The 13,299-nt window shown below is 34.1% G+C and overlaps 1 protein-coding gene and 1 long non-coding RNA gene across 2 annotated transcripts in view; one reads left to right on the forward strand and one right to left on the reverse strand.

The window, feature by feature from the left end:
- The window catches only part of LOC128249086 (uncharacterized), a 4,081-nt gene extending 3,497 nt beyond the window's left edge, over positions 1-584 (forward strand). The window contains exon 2 of the long non-coding RNA XR_008265214.1: positions 384-584. This is a non-coding gene — a long non-coding RNA (uncharacterized LOC128249086). The remainder of the gene's footprint in view (positions 1-383) is intronic.
- Positions 1-13,299, reverse strand: part of LOC106869890 (echinoderm microtubule-associated protein-like 2) — a 374,285-nt gene that overhangs the window by 313,845 nt on the left and 47,141 nt on the right. Inside the window, exon 2 of the mRNA XM_052971985.1 lies at positions 7,535-7,639. Coding sequence (XP_052827945.1) covers positions 7,535-7,639 — 105 coding nt within the window. The remainder of the gene's footprint in view (positions 1-7,534; positions 7,640-13,299) is intronic.

Here is a 13,299-nt window from a genome sequence, read left to right on the forward strand (position 1 = left end):
CACACACACACACACACACACGCACGCGCACACGCGCACACGCGCACACGCGCACACGCGCACACGCGCACACGCGCACACACGCACACACGCACACACGCACACACGCACACACACACACACATATATATATACACACACACTTCAACTGCCTTTATGTACATGAAGTACCTTAGATAAATCTAGAACCAATGAGTTCATTTACATGGGAAAATATGATGATGATGGTGTTATATTTAAGTGAAAAGTGAAGCTCCAAAGTGCCAATCAATATGACAGTGTGGGTGGGGAGAAATAACCCAACCCCTTCCCTGAACAGTCATGTTAGGCAGCAAATGAAATGTTTTGGTTTGTGAACCTTTTTTTCATTTTTTTATTTTTAGATGCAGTCAAATGTCTCAAGGTCATGTGTATAGCAACACATTTCTCAAGCAATTGTATGAAGTGTTTTCCAGTTACACAGAAGCTTAGTATTTGGATGGCAGTTTTATCTTTTGTTTCATCATTAGATTGCAGCCATGCTGGGGCACTGCCTTGAAGAATTTTTAATTGAATGAATTGACCCCAATATTTTTTTCTTTAAAGCCTGGTTTCTTATTCTATCAATCCTTTTTGCCAAACTGCTAAGTTACAGGGATGTAAACACACTAACATTAGTTGTCAAGCCAAAGTAGGGGACAAACACAGACACACATATGTAGACATATATATACACACACACACACACACACAGGCTTCTTTCAGCTTCTGTCTACCAAAGCCATGCAAGGCTTAGGTCAACCCAAGGTACCAGGTAGTGGGACTGAACCCAGAACCATGTGGTTGGGAAGCAAGCTTCTTGCCACACAGCAGGCAATATTATTATCACATATCGTAAGGTCACTATGAGGATGTGGAGCTTAGTATCTGTAGTGACTGTTTAATTGTATTGTTCAGGTATAGAGATATGTGATACAGGACCATTTTCTTTATATGTGATACAAACCATGTCTTGGCATTATTGAAGGAGACTGTATTATCATGACTCAGTTGAGGCATGTTTCTGATGTCTCTAAGGGAAGCAGCAGGTCTGGCATTGAATATTTAGTTGGCACATGTATAATGCCTAGGCACCGAAGATTTAGAAGTAAAATGTATTATCGGCCTAAATGCATGTTTAAGATAGCCTTGGTCCTTTGAGATAGTTTTCAAGCAAAATGAAGACAACAATAAGTGAACATACTAAATAACAGTTTTATGCAGTTTTACATTTTTTCATATTTCATCTAAAATTGTCAATTTTTGAGTTCAGAGTCCATTGCAACCAGAAAGCATACCCTTGCAATATTTAACTGGGCTAACAACAGGAACCACACTCATTTCATGGTAAAGTGATTAGCATTATAAAATTCATCCAGCTATAAAAACAAATATACCAACAGTTGAAGGCGAGGTAAAATTGTACATTATGAAGAAAGTAAGAATATTTGGCAACTCTCTTCTCCGGTGATACATAAGAAAAATATAAACTCACACTGACAGAATATACCGAAAATAAAGTGACACTTAACAGATGGTAGCTATTTTGGTCGATACAATTTTAAATAAAAAGAAACAATAACTTAGACACTAATTCCTGAACATTTCTATTTGGAGCTTGACCTATTTGATTATAATAATATGAAGACAGGCTAGATAAACAGATGCAGTGAGCAGACCAGATCAGGACACACTACCAGGGAAGAGTACAAAGACATGAGCAAAGCCAGCACAGAAAGATCATCTACTGACCAAGAAAGTTTGCCCAGAGAGAGAAAGCATTGACATGGGAGCTGAATGCATGCTACTTGTCTCTAAATTATAAAATTTTTTTTTTTTTTTTTTTTTTGTAAAATTATAAGAATCCTTTTCCACACCATTCTTAATAGTGACAAAAACTCAAATGAATTTCTTTCATTATAGTAACGTTTATGTTAAGAGCTAACCTGGTTAATTCGAGTCACAGGACAATGCTTCCTGTAACACCTAAAACGTTTTGCCACACAACACAACCCAGTGTACAGACCAAACAGCTTTTTATTCTTATCAGGTCACAGCCATTACTGATAAGACACTGTCACTGCAGTGAGGTCATTGGTCCTGCAAGATTTCTCATGTCAATCCTACAATGAATACACCCATTGCACTTTCACAGTAGTGTCTAGAAAGGGTATCTTGTAATAAGATTTCAACCATATGAAATAAGTAGGACACAGATGTTACTGATGATGTTCAGAGAAAAACATTACCATGCAGTTAGAGCAGTGATTAGAAATACAACTTAAAGATATTTCTTTCCTTTTGCTAGTTTGAAGAATATTAAGGTGATTGTGACAAGTCTTTCACGGGTCAACTCTGAGACAAGATCATTGATATATAAGAGAAAGCGTAAAATATGTCTAAGACATTTTTTAACTTGTGTGTATAGGGGAAGCACTAAGTAATAATATCCTTGACATTTGAAAATATTAATGATAGTCTCATCAGCTGACTGCTTGTCATTGTAGTGAATCTGATAACCTAGCTATCAAAAAAACCTATATCCTGGCAAAGTATATTCTATATTTCTAAAAGAATCTGAACAGCATGCTAACACAGTTATTCATTAGTTGAATACTAATTCCTACTGCTTCGAGTACTTAGTCATTCTTATAGCTATACCCAGGCTCCAACTGCTTAGAGTAGTAGTTCTCAACCATTTTTTATCTATGGACTCCTTTGATTCTTATTTCACTCAGGTGGATCCTTATAGCCATTCAAGGTTTAAAAAATCCTATTATATTCTTATAATTAAATATTATTAGGAATTATATAAAAAGAAATTTAAATATTTCATGTATTGGAAAACTACAACCAATTTATTGCACAAATTTTAACAGTAAAATCTTAAATGGAGCCCCAAAGTTCATAAGGAGCCTGGTTGAGAACCACTAGCTTAAAGTATTGAGAAGTTCTTATAACTACAGTCTGAGAGACTGAGGTGTCTTTGCTATAGGTACAGTTCTACCAAAGGTAGAAACATTAGACTCAATCAAATACTTCCCTATTTTGCTTTGAAAGCAGACAAGAAACCAATGTGGATGGGTGCAGAACAACGTCTGAGTTGTAATTCTAGTCTAGAAACCAATTATAATACAAATTATTAATTAAAATAAAATCTTTATTCAAGTTAGAGAAACATCATTGATTTGTTTTCTGAATTTTATAAAAATAAATTCAGCATCTTTAATTACTGAAAAGCTAAAATGGTTTTCCCCCTGCAATTATGAACACAATTGCTTTTACTTTCTGGTGCTGAATTACTCTCTGCAATTACTAGAACACATTCAACATTTCATATTTGCCAACATCTACATAAGCTGGCAGAATCGTTAGCACACCGGGCGAAATGCTTAGCGGTATTTCGGCTGCCGTTATGTTCTGAGTTCAAATTCCACTGAGGTCAATTTTGCCTTTCATACTTTCGGGGTCAATTAAATAAGTACCAGTTAGGCACTGGGGTCAATGTAATCAACAATCCCTTTGTCTGTCCTTGTTTGTCCCCTCTATGTTTAGCCTCCTGTGGGCAATAAAGAAATAAACATCTACATAATTCTTGAAGTATTTCAAAAAGAACACCTTGGAACCAAATTAGTTTGGGATAATTTATTTTAAGAGATTTTAATTTGAAATAAAATAAAGTGGAGATTACAATTAATGAGAATGAGAGCATACATTCAACAGATGGAAGACCACAATTTTGAACTTATTTTTTGACAAAACTAAATATTCTTATACACAAATTTAATTATCATCATTTTACATCTGCTTTTCATGCTGGTATGGATTAGTCAAGTCAGTTCTCATTCAAAGTTACTGTCCAAGGTAAGCCAGAGGACAATATATCACTTGCATGTTTATTTTTGGTATAGCATCCATAACTGAATGCTTTTACCCAACCACATTACTGAGTGTGCTAAGAGCATCTTTTCATAGCACCAGCACAAGTGAGGTTACCTTATATTCAACAAGAAAAAAAAAGTCTCCACTACTCAATGTCTGCATTCATTTAGAGAGCAACATGACTAATAAAATTAATGAGAGCAATTTCAGTAGAGAGAGTGTGTGTGATGGGTGAAACAAACTGATTGGAGTGACTGTGGGAAAGGGAAGAGAGGAATGAAATAGACAGTGCCAGGAGTAGTGGCAAGGCGTAATGTGAGAGAGACTAATTGAAGTTACATATTTGCTGGTAAGAGAAAAAACAGTACTGTCAAAGAAATGATCTAGGATGGGAGGGTGTAATGGATGTTAAAAGCAAGTGACTTGAGGGAGAGGTGGCCAGCAGAAAAAGGAGGGTAAAGTTGGCTGGTAAGAGAGAATATGTATGATGAATACTCAAGATTGTAATAAGACAGTAGTGAATGACTATAAAAGAGTAACCTGAAGGAGAGGAAAAGGGTGTATCAGATAACAACAAGTCCAATATAATCCTTCATAACTCAAACACCAAGATGGTAGAGAGAGGAGAAAAGTGCAGGTGATAGTATGGAGAAACTGTATGGACGGATCTAATGTTTTTTCCACATTACATGGGCCACATGGTACAGTGAATGTGGGGAAACTGTATGGACAGAGCTAATGTTTTCCCACATTACATGGGCCACATGGTACAGTGAATGGGAAAGAGTATGATAGAGAGATGAGGTGGTATGGAATATGTAAGAGGGGGAAGAAGATGCTAACTTAGACAATACAAAGTCAGAGACATGCCAAGGTGCAACATAACATTATATATTCCAGCTTCCATCATTATTCTCATTTTAACATATTTTACCAAGTTTGCATGAGTGAGTAGGTCTTTAACATGCATCACCAATTATCACTGTTCTGCCATTTCCTTTGTGAGTCGCAACCAAGGCCATACTAACACAGTTCTATCCCTTCCACAAATCTCGCTCCTATGTCCACATTTTCTTTTAGCTCTTTTGGACTATGTTGTTCATGCACACTAACATTACACAACAAATCATACTTCATTGTTTTTCTTTGTCTTCATTTTATTTAAGGCCTAGATCATGCTACCATATAGTGCTGCACTTCATACACTAGTAAGCATTATGCATGCAATTTGCCTTTCACTCTGAGGAAAGCCCCTTTCTTGTCAGCAGAGGTAATAGCTCCCTGAATTTTACCAACTTTTTTCTTACACTGGTTTCTATGCTTTCAGGATGCTCACCTCAACAGCTAATTAGGTCACTCACACAAAACTACTAGTTTCTTATGGGGAACCTTCTAGATATTTGAGAGAATGTTTCCCCATGAGTTTTTAGTGCTTAATATATATGTGCATTTGCCACATATGAAGTGTGCCCACTATATTTCTTGTACATCCATAGTTTATACTGAGTATGCTGTCAGGAAATTTCATTCCTTTCTCAGCCCATCAAGTAAGGCCATTTTCTGATGGTTGCAGGGTATTATCTCTCCCATTTACTTAAAACATTAGTCATTGCTAAATTTACTTTGGGACCTCTATTCCAAATTTTACTTCCATATCCAAAATTTCTCTTATTCAACTATATATTTAGCTGCTAGAACTTAGTAATCAGTATATAGGAGTGTCCAAGCACAATGTCTTAAACTCCCATGTCACAGCCTGAAGGACTATAATGAACAAAGTGGTTTTCAGGACTGTGGCTCAGCTGGCACACTAAACTTGCTGTATTTATTTCTATCACTTTGTTGCAACTTTGTATATAGGATGTACATCCCTGAAAAACCTTTCAGCTACACTTAATTTCCACCAAATTACTGAGCATGGAATTCTGTCAAAGGCTTTCTCCAAGTCAACAAATGCTAAGTACATTAACCCACTCATAGCCGAGTGCTTTTTCTGCAGTTGTTTCACCAGGAAAAGGGTCATCAGTAGCACCTATTCTTGGAACAAAGCTGAAATGCACCTTATCTCAGTTAATTCTCTTCTGAATCAGTTGTACTATAAATCTTTCAGTGACTTTTATAACTTGGCCAGTCTATTTGATATATATGTAGTTTCTTCTTTCAAAAGCATAAATTTGTTAGGGAGTGATTTGCATAGTTTTTATTCAGTTATTTCCCTGATTTCAGGGACCAAACTGTAGCCATCTGGGTCACTACCTTTAAGGGATGAAGATAGGAGTGTTGGCATCATTGTATTGGAATTAGTTTTCATCTAGAAATATTTTTGAGAAGTATTAAAGAATCTTACAGATATCCCTTGCTAAAAAAAGATCCCTTAATTTAGAATACTTAACATATTCCCATGTTTAATACTTCATTCACCCCATACATCTCTCACTGAAATTATCTATTCCAGCTTTTGCTTTAAGCTTTCAACCTGAATTCATTCTGAAGTGAAAACAGCAAAATCATAGTTGCTGATGCTACACAGGTTGAATATTGTGGACACAATCTCCTTGAAGTGCAAACAAAAATTGATTTCTTCTTCTACCATTTCTAATTTATGAATGAATTTCAGCATGGTTTAATTGTATTTTAAATTAACATATCATAGCCTTGGCAAGTTAACTTGTTTATATATGAGAGAGGAATGTGCAGAACCTGAGAGTTGACACAATACTGGAAGATAACCAATTTGAAGGAGGTTCGGAAGAGAAGTGCAAACTATTGAGAGAGATGTTTAAATGTTGAAAGAAATTTAGGTGAGCTTGTAAACCTTGAAATAAAACCAAATCAACAACATACAAAATGTTGAAGACACTAGGCTTTTTTTTTCAGGGATAAAAATAAACATAAAAAATTTACTTCATTTAGACCAAATATAAACTCTCCTATTTGAAAGTATCATAAATAGTTGATCTTGCCAACAAAAAGTTTTAATTTATTTTTTTGCCTTGTTTAAAATCAGTACTTTTAATTTTCCACAGATCTCAAAACTGGTGGGTGAAAGGAAGGACTTATCCTAAAACCTTAATCAGGATGTATGCAACAGAGCTAACTCTGTTAAAGGCACTTACAACTCAGAGATAATTTTGCTAAAGTAGATGAAGCATTAAGTCTACCTCCCAAAATTGAATGTGCTTATGGTACCTAGGTTTCTGATGTGGCCACCCATTTTAATAATAACTTAGATTCAATATTGTTTAAATTTGATGAGAACAAATTTTCTGATGAGAACAAGTGTTTTCACTGTGATAAGGCTAAAAAACAGATTTAGATACTTTACAATTAAAAATAAAAACTCAAGACTTAAACCCACTTCTTATTAGAATTCAAAATGGCTGAAATATAAGCTACTTTGAACTCAATTTTTAATATTTTTTTTATACTTTAACTGTATCTCTGACATTAATAAGGTAGGATTGACAAACAAAAATTAAAGTAGATTTTATTTGTTGACTTGACAGATAACATTGTCATAATGGGCATTACTAGTTTATAGTGTACCTATTATATAATATATATAGACTGTTCTTCTCTTCATTCACATGTAACATCATAAAAATAACTACCAAAACAATAACAGAAAACTCACCAACATCAGGACTGGTTGCATTAACAGGTAAGTCACCACAACCCACTTCTGCATCAGTTAAAACCTCATTTCTTGGTAAATCCATTTCCACCTCTTCACCAGTAGCTGCAAAATAAAATGCAGAGTATGTCCTATATTAAAAAATAGATAAAACAAAACACTGACAGAAACAAGACCCTTTAGTTATGTTTAACCCTATAATTTACTGTTCAGACTTGTTGGCTTTACATAATGACCAGGAAACAATCGGCTAGGGATGGGACAGGTCATTGAGACACCAGTGAATGTGTCATCATTATGTAGTCTATGTAGAGCAAGTCAGGTTAAAACCCAAAATTTGAAGGAAATGGATTAATTCTTGCCAACACAAAATGCCACCAGAGGAGAATATGTTGAGTCAAGTTCTTTCCATAAAGTCAAAGAAATCAATTTGCCCCATTCTTTCCAAAACAATACTCAAAAGAGAATTTGAACTCAGCACTTAAAATTCTGCATCAATTACACTGTAACAACATTTTTCATTCATTTATTGTTTTTGTCTTTGGTCAGTAAGTGTTATTTCCTATTTGCTTTTATGAAGAAATCAAAGGAAATGATAATTCCCTTCAAACTTTACTTTTGCGACCTGGACGTCAATGTTCTGAAACTGACCTATTTTCCATTACATTTCAGACAGATTCAGCACTGAGCAGCTGAAGCAGAAATATTATTATAGTAAATATTCTGCTCAATACCACAGATTTGTTTGTCTGTAGCTTGATCATAACCATTTGAGCATGTCCCTTGGTGGTTGACAATATGTGCATCACTGATCATGAATAAGATTAGCAAGAGGCTTAGCATATCCATGTGTTGAGAGGGATTCTTTGGAGTTTGAATAAATGTAAGAAAAGCAGAGATTGAAGGAAATATTAGCTATTTTCATTAGTTTATAAGGGTAAGCAAATAGGAAAAACCAGTTGCTACCCAAGGATAAAAATCATCACATTGTTAAACAAAGTTCTCAATGCTTGCAACAATTACTTTGTACCTTTTATTGGATCTATTTTTTTTTAACAAAATTGACTGGGTAAGTGAAAGCAAAATCTCTTGGTTGTCAATGACATATTAATGACAATTTTTTTATTATTAGAAGCTGCTCTCCACCAACACAACTGAAAGAAGAACATCAAGAGAAACATGTAAATTAGTTTCAAAGTTTGGCACAAGGCCAGCAATTTTAGGGAAGGGGACTTGATTACATCACCCCCAGTGTTCAACTGCTACTTATTTTATACATCCCAAAAGGATAAAAGGCAAACTTGACCTAAGTGGAATTTGAACTCAGAATGTAAAGATGGAAGTACTGCTAGTAAGTATTTTGCCTGGCATGCTAGCAATTCTGCCAACTTGCCACTTTAATCAAGAGAATCGTGTAAATTACTTAGAAAATGTCTACACTGAAAATTGTTAATTAACCCTTTGGAAATAGAACCTCCTTTGGAGTTTCAGTACCAAGAAGACGGAGCCCTTTTCACAAGCCCTACAGAGGGCATACACTTATTTAAAAAAAAAAATAAAGTAATTTACATATATAAAACTATATGCATTCTTGCAAAAAATTGAATGAACTAATAGAATTTTCATTATTCAATTGATAGATTGGTTCTGTCATCTAAGAGATAAGACTTTTTAAGTTATTTTACTACACCTATTGATGTTAAATCTGTATACAACAAACATTTACATAATGAAATGCCATAGTTGATAAGGAGCAGGATAAAAAAAAAGGATATAACATTACTAAAAAATTGTTTAATTTTAATTTTTTCTTTTTAAATTTTGATTGTTAGTATTTTGATAAAAATGAAAAGAAATAATGAAGAGAAAAAGTAAATTTTGAAAAGATTTGTGGGGTAAAATGTACAGTTCTAATTATCATTTTCATGTGTAATTCAACATCTGTTCCCAAACTTTTTATAAATAAAACCTATGCAAGGTCAATTTCTGTTGTCCTCAGTATTTATTAACAAAAAGTACACTTCAATGAAAGCTTTTGATATCATAATTTTTTAACATAAGAGTTTTTAATTAGTGTTGTGAGTTCTCAAAGAATTTATATTCACATCATTAGAAAATTATGAAAATGCCTTTAACTCAACTTCTAATGTCACAGAGACAGAAAATACAAATAACTAAAAAAAAAATTTTAAAAGAACATACTCTTTACTCTTTTTTTTACTTGTTTCAGTCATTTGACTGCGGCCATGCTGGAGCACCGCCTTTAGTCGAGAAATTCGACCTCAGGACTTATTCTTTGTAAGCCTGGTACTTATTCTATCAGTCTCTTTGCCGAACCACTAAGTTACGGGGACGTAAACACACCAGCATCGGTTGTCAAGCGATGGTGGGGGGACAAACACACATACATATATATATATATATACATATATACAACAGGCTTCTTTCAGTTTCCGTCTACTAAATCCACTCACAAGGCTTCGGTTGGCCCGAAGCTATAGTAGACACTTGCCCAAGGTGCCACGCAGTGGGAATGAACCCCGAACCATGTGGTTGGTAAGCAAGCTACTTACCACACAGCCACTCCTATGCCTACGACATGTAAAGAATTTTTTTTTTTTTTTTAAATATAGCTTAAAATAAACGCTACACTATTATTACAAGATCTGCAGAGTAATCAGTTTGCCAGACCAATATGCCTGTTTTGAGAGAAAAGGTTAAAGACAGATTAATACAAAAGTGAATCAGAAAGAGCTCAGTATTAAATCCATTTTAAGCAATAACTAAATCAGCAATCAAGAATAGGATAATAAAATTTGTCTATATCCTATTATACATTTTATCACTGAAGATATATAAGAGCAAAAGACTAGGATAATGCCATGAGATCAGTAGGAGAGAAAGCAAAGAAGTAGAAAGATATACAAAAACTAGGAAGAGAGAAATTAAAATAGTATATTTCATCACATACTTTTACCTCATTTAATACTGGATAATTATTGGGTCTTACAAGTATACTTTTGTAAACTGTACTCACAACAGAATTTTAATTCAGTCATGTTAGTCAAGGAAATAATCTTGACAATTACAGAGTGGATGTATTGCACTACACTGATTTACTATACTGTACTATACTGTACTGTAAGGTAGAGTAAATTAGCAGAGTTAAATGTTTTGGCCATTAATATAATGCAATGCCAAGATATCAAATAGAAATTCAAGCAGATCAGCTGAGGACAAAAAAACCCCCAAAAAAACTAGGATGATCATGACATGAACAACAACTACAGCTGTTCTTGTCATTGCTGATATAAAACTGAAGACTGATTAACCCCAAACCAAAAGTGTTAAATTGGAAGTAGGTAGCCATAAAAAAAAAAGACAAGATATGATTTAAGGGAGAAACCAATAAAAGGCTGACAACATCTTCAGTGAAATCTGCAAGGCATGCTTTATTAAGACAGAAACCAATGAGAGAGTGACAATAAAAAAAGAAATCAGATTATTTCAGGAGATCAGACATTACAAAGTTACAAGATTCTTTGGAATTGAAATATCACATTTCTATAAGAAACAAACTAATGTAATTTTAAGATTTTATTTAAAGCAAATCCAGGTAGTAACTCCTATGAAGGGACAAGATTTCAGATTCTTTTAACCTTTTAACATTTATGCCGGCTATATGTAGCCCAAATATTCTACCTGTCTTATGTTCAAATCGGACAGATCTGGACTGTCTTACCTATCTTACAATGTCATTTTTTAAATATACAATCACAAAATTTCAAAGCTATGAGATAATGTATGATGAATTCAAAACAATGTGAATAAATAAGCAATACAAAATAATCTGAATGCTAAAGGGTTAATCAAATTTTAAAGCTAGATCACTCATATTATAATGGCTCTGAGTTACAATTTTGAAACAATATCTTGATTCCATAGCAGAAAACTAAAAATGTAATTTATCATTTGATATTTATTTTGTAATTATTTTATATTTTCTTAAATCAGGTCTTCAAAAGCCTTGAGAGGTTCCTAAGGGTTTAGTTCTAATTTTATGGTGTTCAGTGAATGAAAAATAAATCTCCCTATGGATAAAACATCTTCCTGATCAAATACATATTCTTAATTAACAGCTAGTTAAATTGAGGCATGAACACAGGCTAAATACACATTAACTATACATACATACAGAACTAGACACAAATATACACCTACAACCATTTGAACTTAAAATCAAAGCATTTAATGAAGATCACAGAATATCAATAAAACATTAGGTCAATTAAACAAACTAGTTCAAAAAAAGAAGTCAGTTTAACATTTCTAAGATTAAAAATCAGCAGAGTGATCTTTATGTCACCTGAGGCTTGAGATTGCCTCAAACTATTAATGGCACAGAAAAAAATGTTTTTTTTAACTGATGAAGCTACATAAAAAAATTCATTCAACTTCCATAATGTTATAGAGAATAATCGTATAATAAATTTCAAAAAGTGTTATAATTTCATGCCACATCCAATATATCTCATCTAATATATTTAACTTATTCTTTCTTTTAGTATGAAGGTAAAAATCTACTTTGCTTCTATTTTTAAAGTTATTGCTGTACAATGTCTGTAAAAAGATTTATAATATTTAATACCTAATAATTATGTGTGCTAAATTACTTTGACTTCGGGCACATGACATTCCAGTATCATCATGATCTGTTTGCATTCATGGCAAAATACACTCTCCATACTAATCTTATGTATTCTGAATTAAGCATTTTCCCCCCACCCATGTAAATTGTTACTTTCAGTTCCTCCTGTTAATCTTTGCAAGATGATCCTTGTACAACCTCCCTTTCTTTTTCTCTCTGGACCCCAGTCTAAGGCTTGCCTTATCAAAAACCCTTTTGTCCCTGTAACATCTGATTTACTAATCCCGATTAATGCCTTCCTATTTGTTGGTTGAGGGGTTTCAGCTTGGTTTTGGTTGAGAGGCCTTTGTTCATATTTTTTAGTATCTGATGTTTAAGATATTTCTGAGGCACCTGTTCATGAATGCTTCTCATATTTGTATTCCTTTGTTATGGCTCAGCATCAGGTATCAGAACAGGTTTGACATTGCAACCAAAAATCCTCAAATTACAGTTTGGACAAAGCCCTTCCTTTCCAGACAATCTTTAAAATGCTGAAGGCTTGACTCATTTTCTTAAGTCATACTTCATCATCCTCCACTAAAACTCCAACACCATATTTCCAAGATACATTAAACGCTTCTCTTTAGTCAACATGATTATTGACCATATCAACAGTCAAGATCACCACTGAATTTTCATGTCTCTCCAAAGTTAAATCTGGTTTTTACTGCAATCTCTGTTAGCTTTGTCTTTTTCTGCATATCATGAATATTCTAGAACATTACATAAATGTTGTCCACCAAGTCTAGATCCTCTTGCACCTGCTTTTGTGCCCACCACCCCATAACCATTGTACTGGCCTGTGCAAATATATCATCCAGTCAGTCACCACCAACAAGATCATCAGTATTAATACACATCTGTTTCACTTCAGTTTTCACTTCCAAAGATTTTGACAATCTCCATCATTTGACAAAAAGTGTCTTTGTTTAGCAGTTGACTGACATTAATGAATAAGGAATTCTGTAGTGACAGAACAAACTCTATATTGGTGGTTCCCAAAGTAGATGGTACTTTCCACCTGGAGGTGGTGGAAAGATCCAGGAGGGGGTGTTGAAGAAAAGTGGGGTGATAA

Source organism: Octopus bimaculoides, chromosome 11 (genome assembly GCF_001194135.2).
Source record: "Octopus bimaculoides isolate UCB-OBI-ISO-001 chromosome 11, ASM119413v2, whole genome shotgun sequence".
NCBI lineage: Eukaryota > Metazoa > Mollusca > Cephalopoda > Octopoda > Octopodidae > Octopus > Octopus bimaculoides.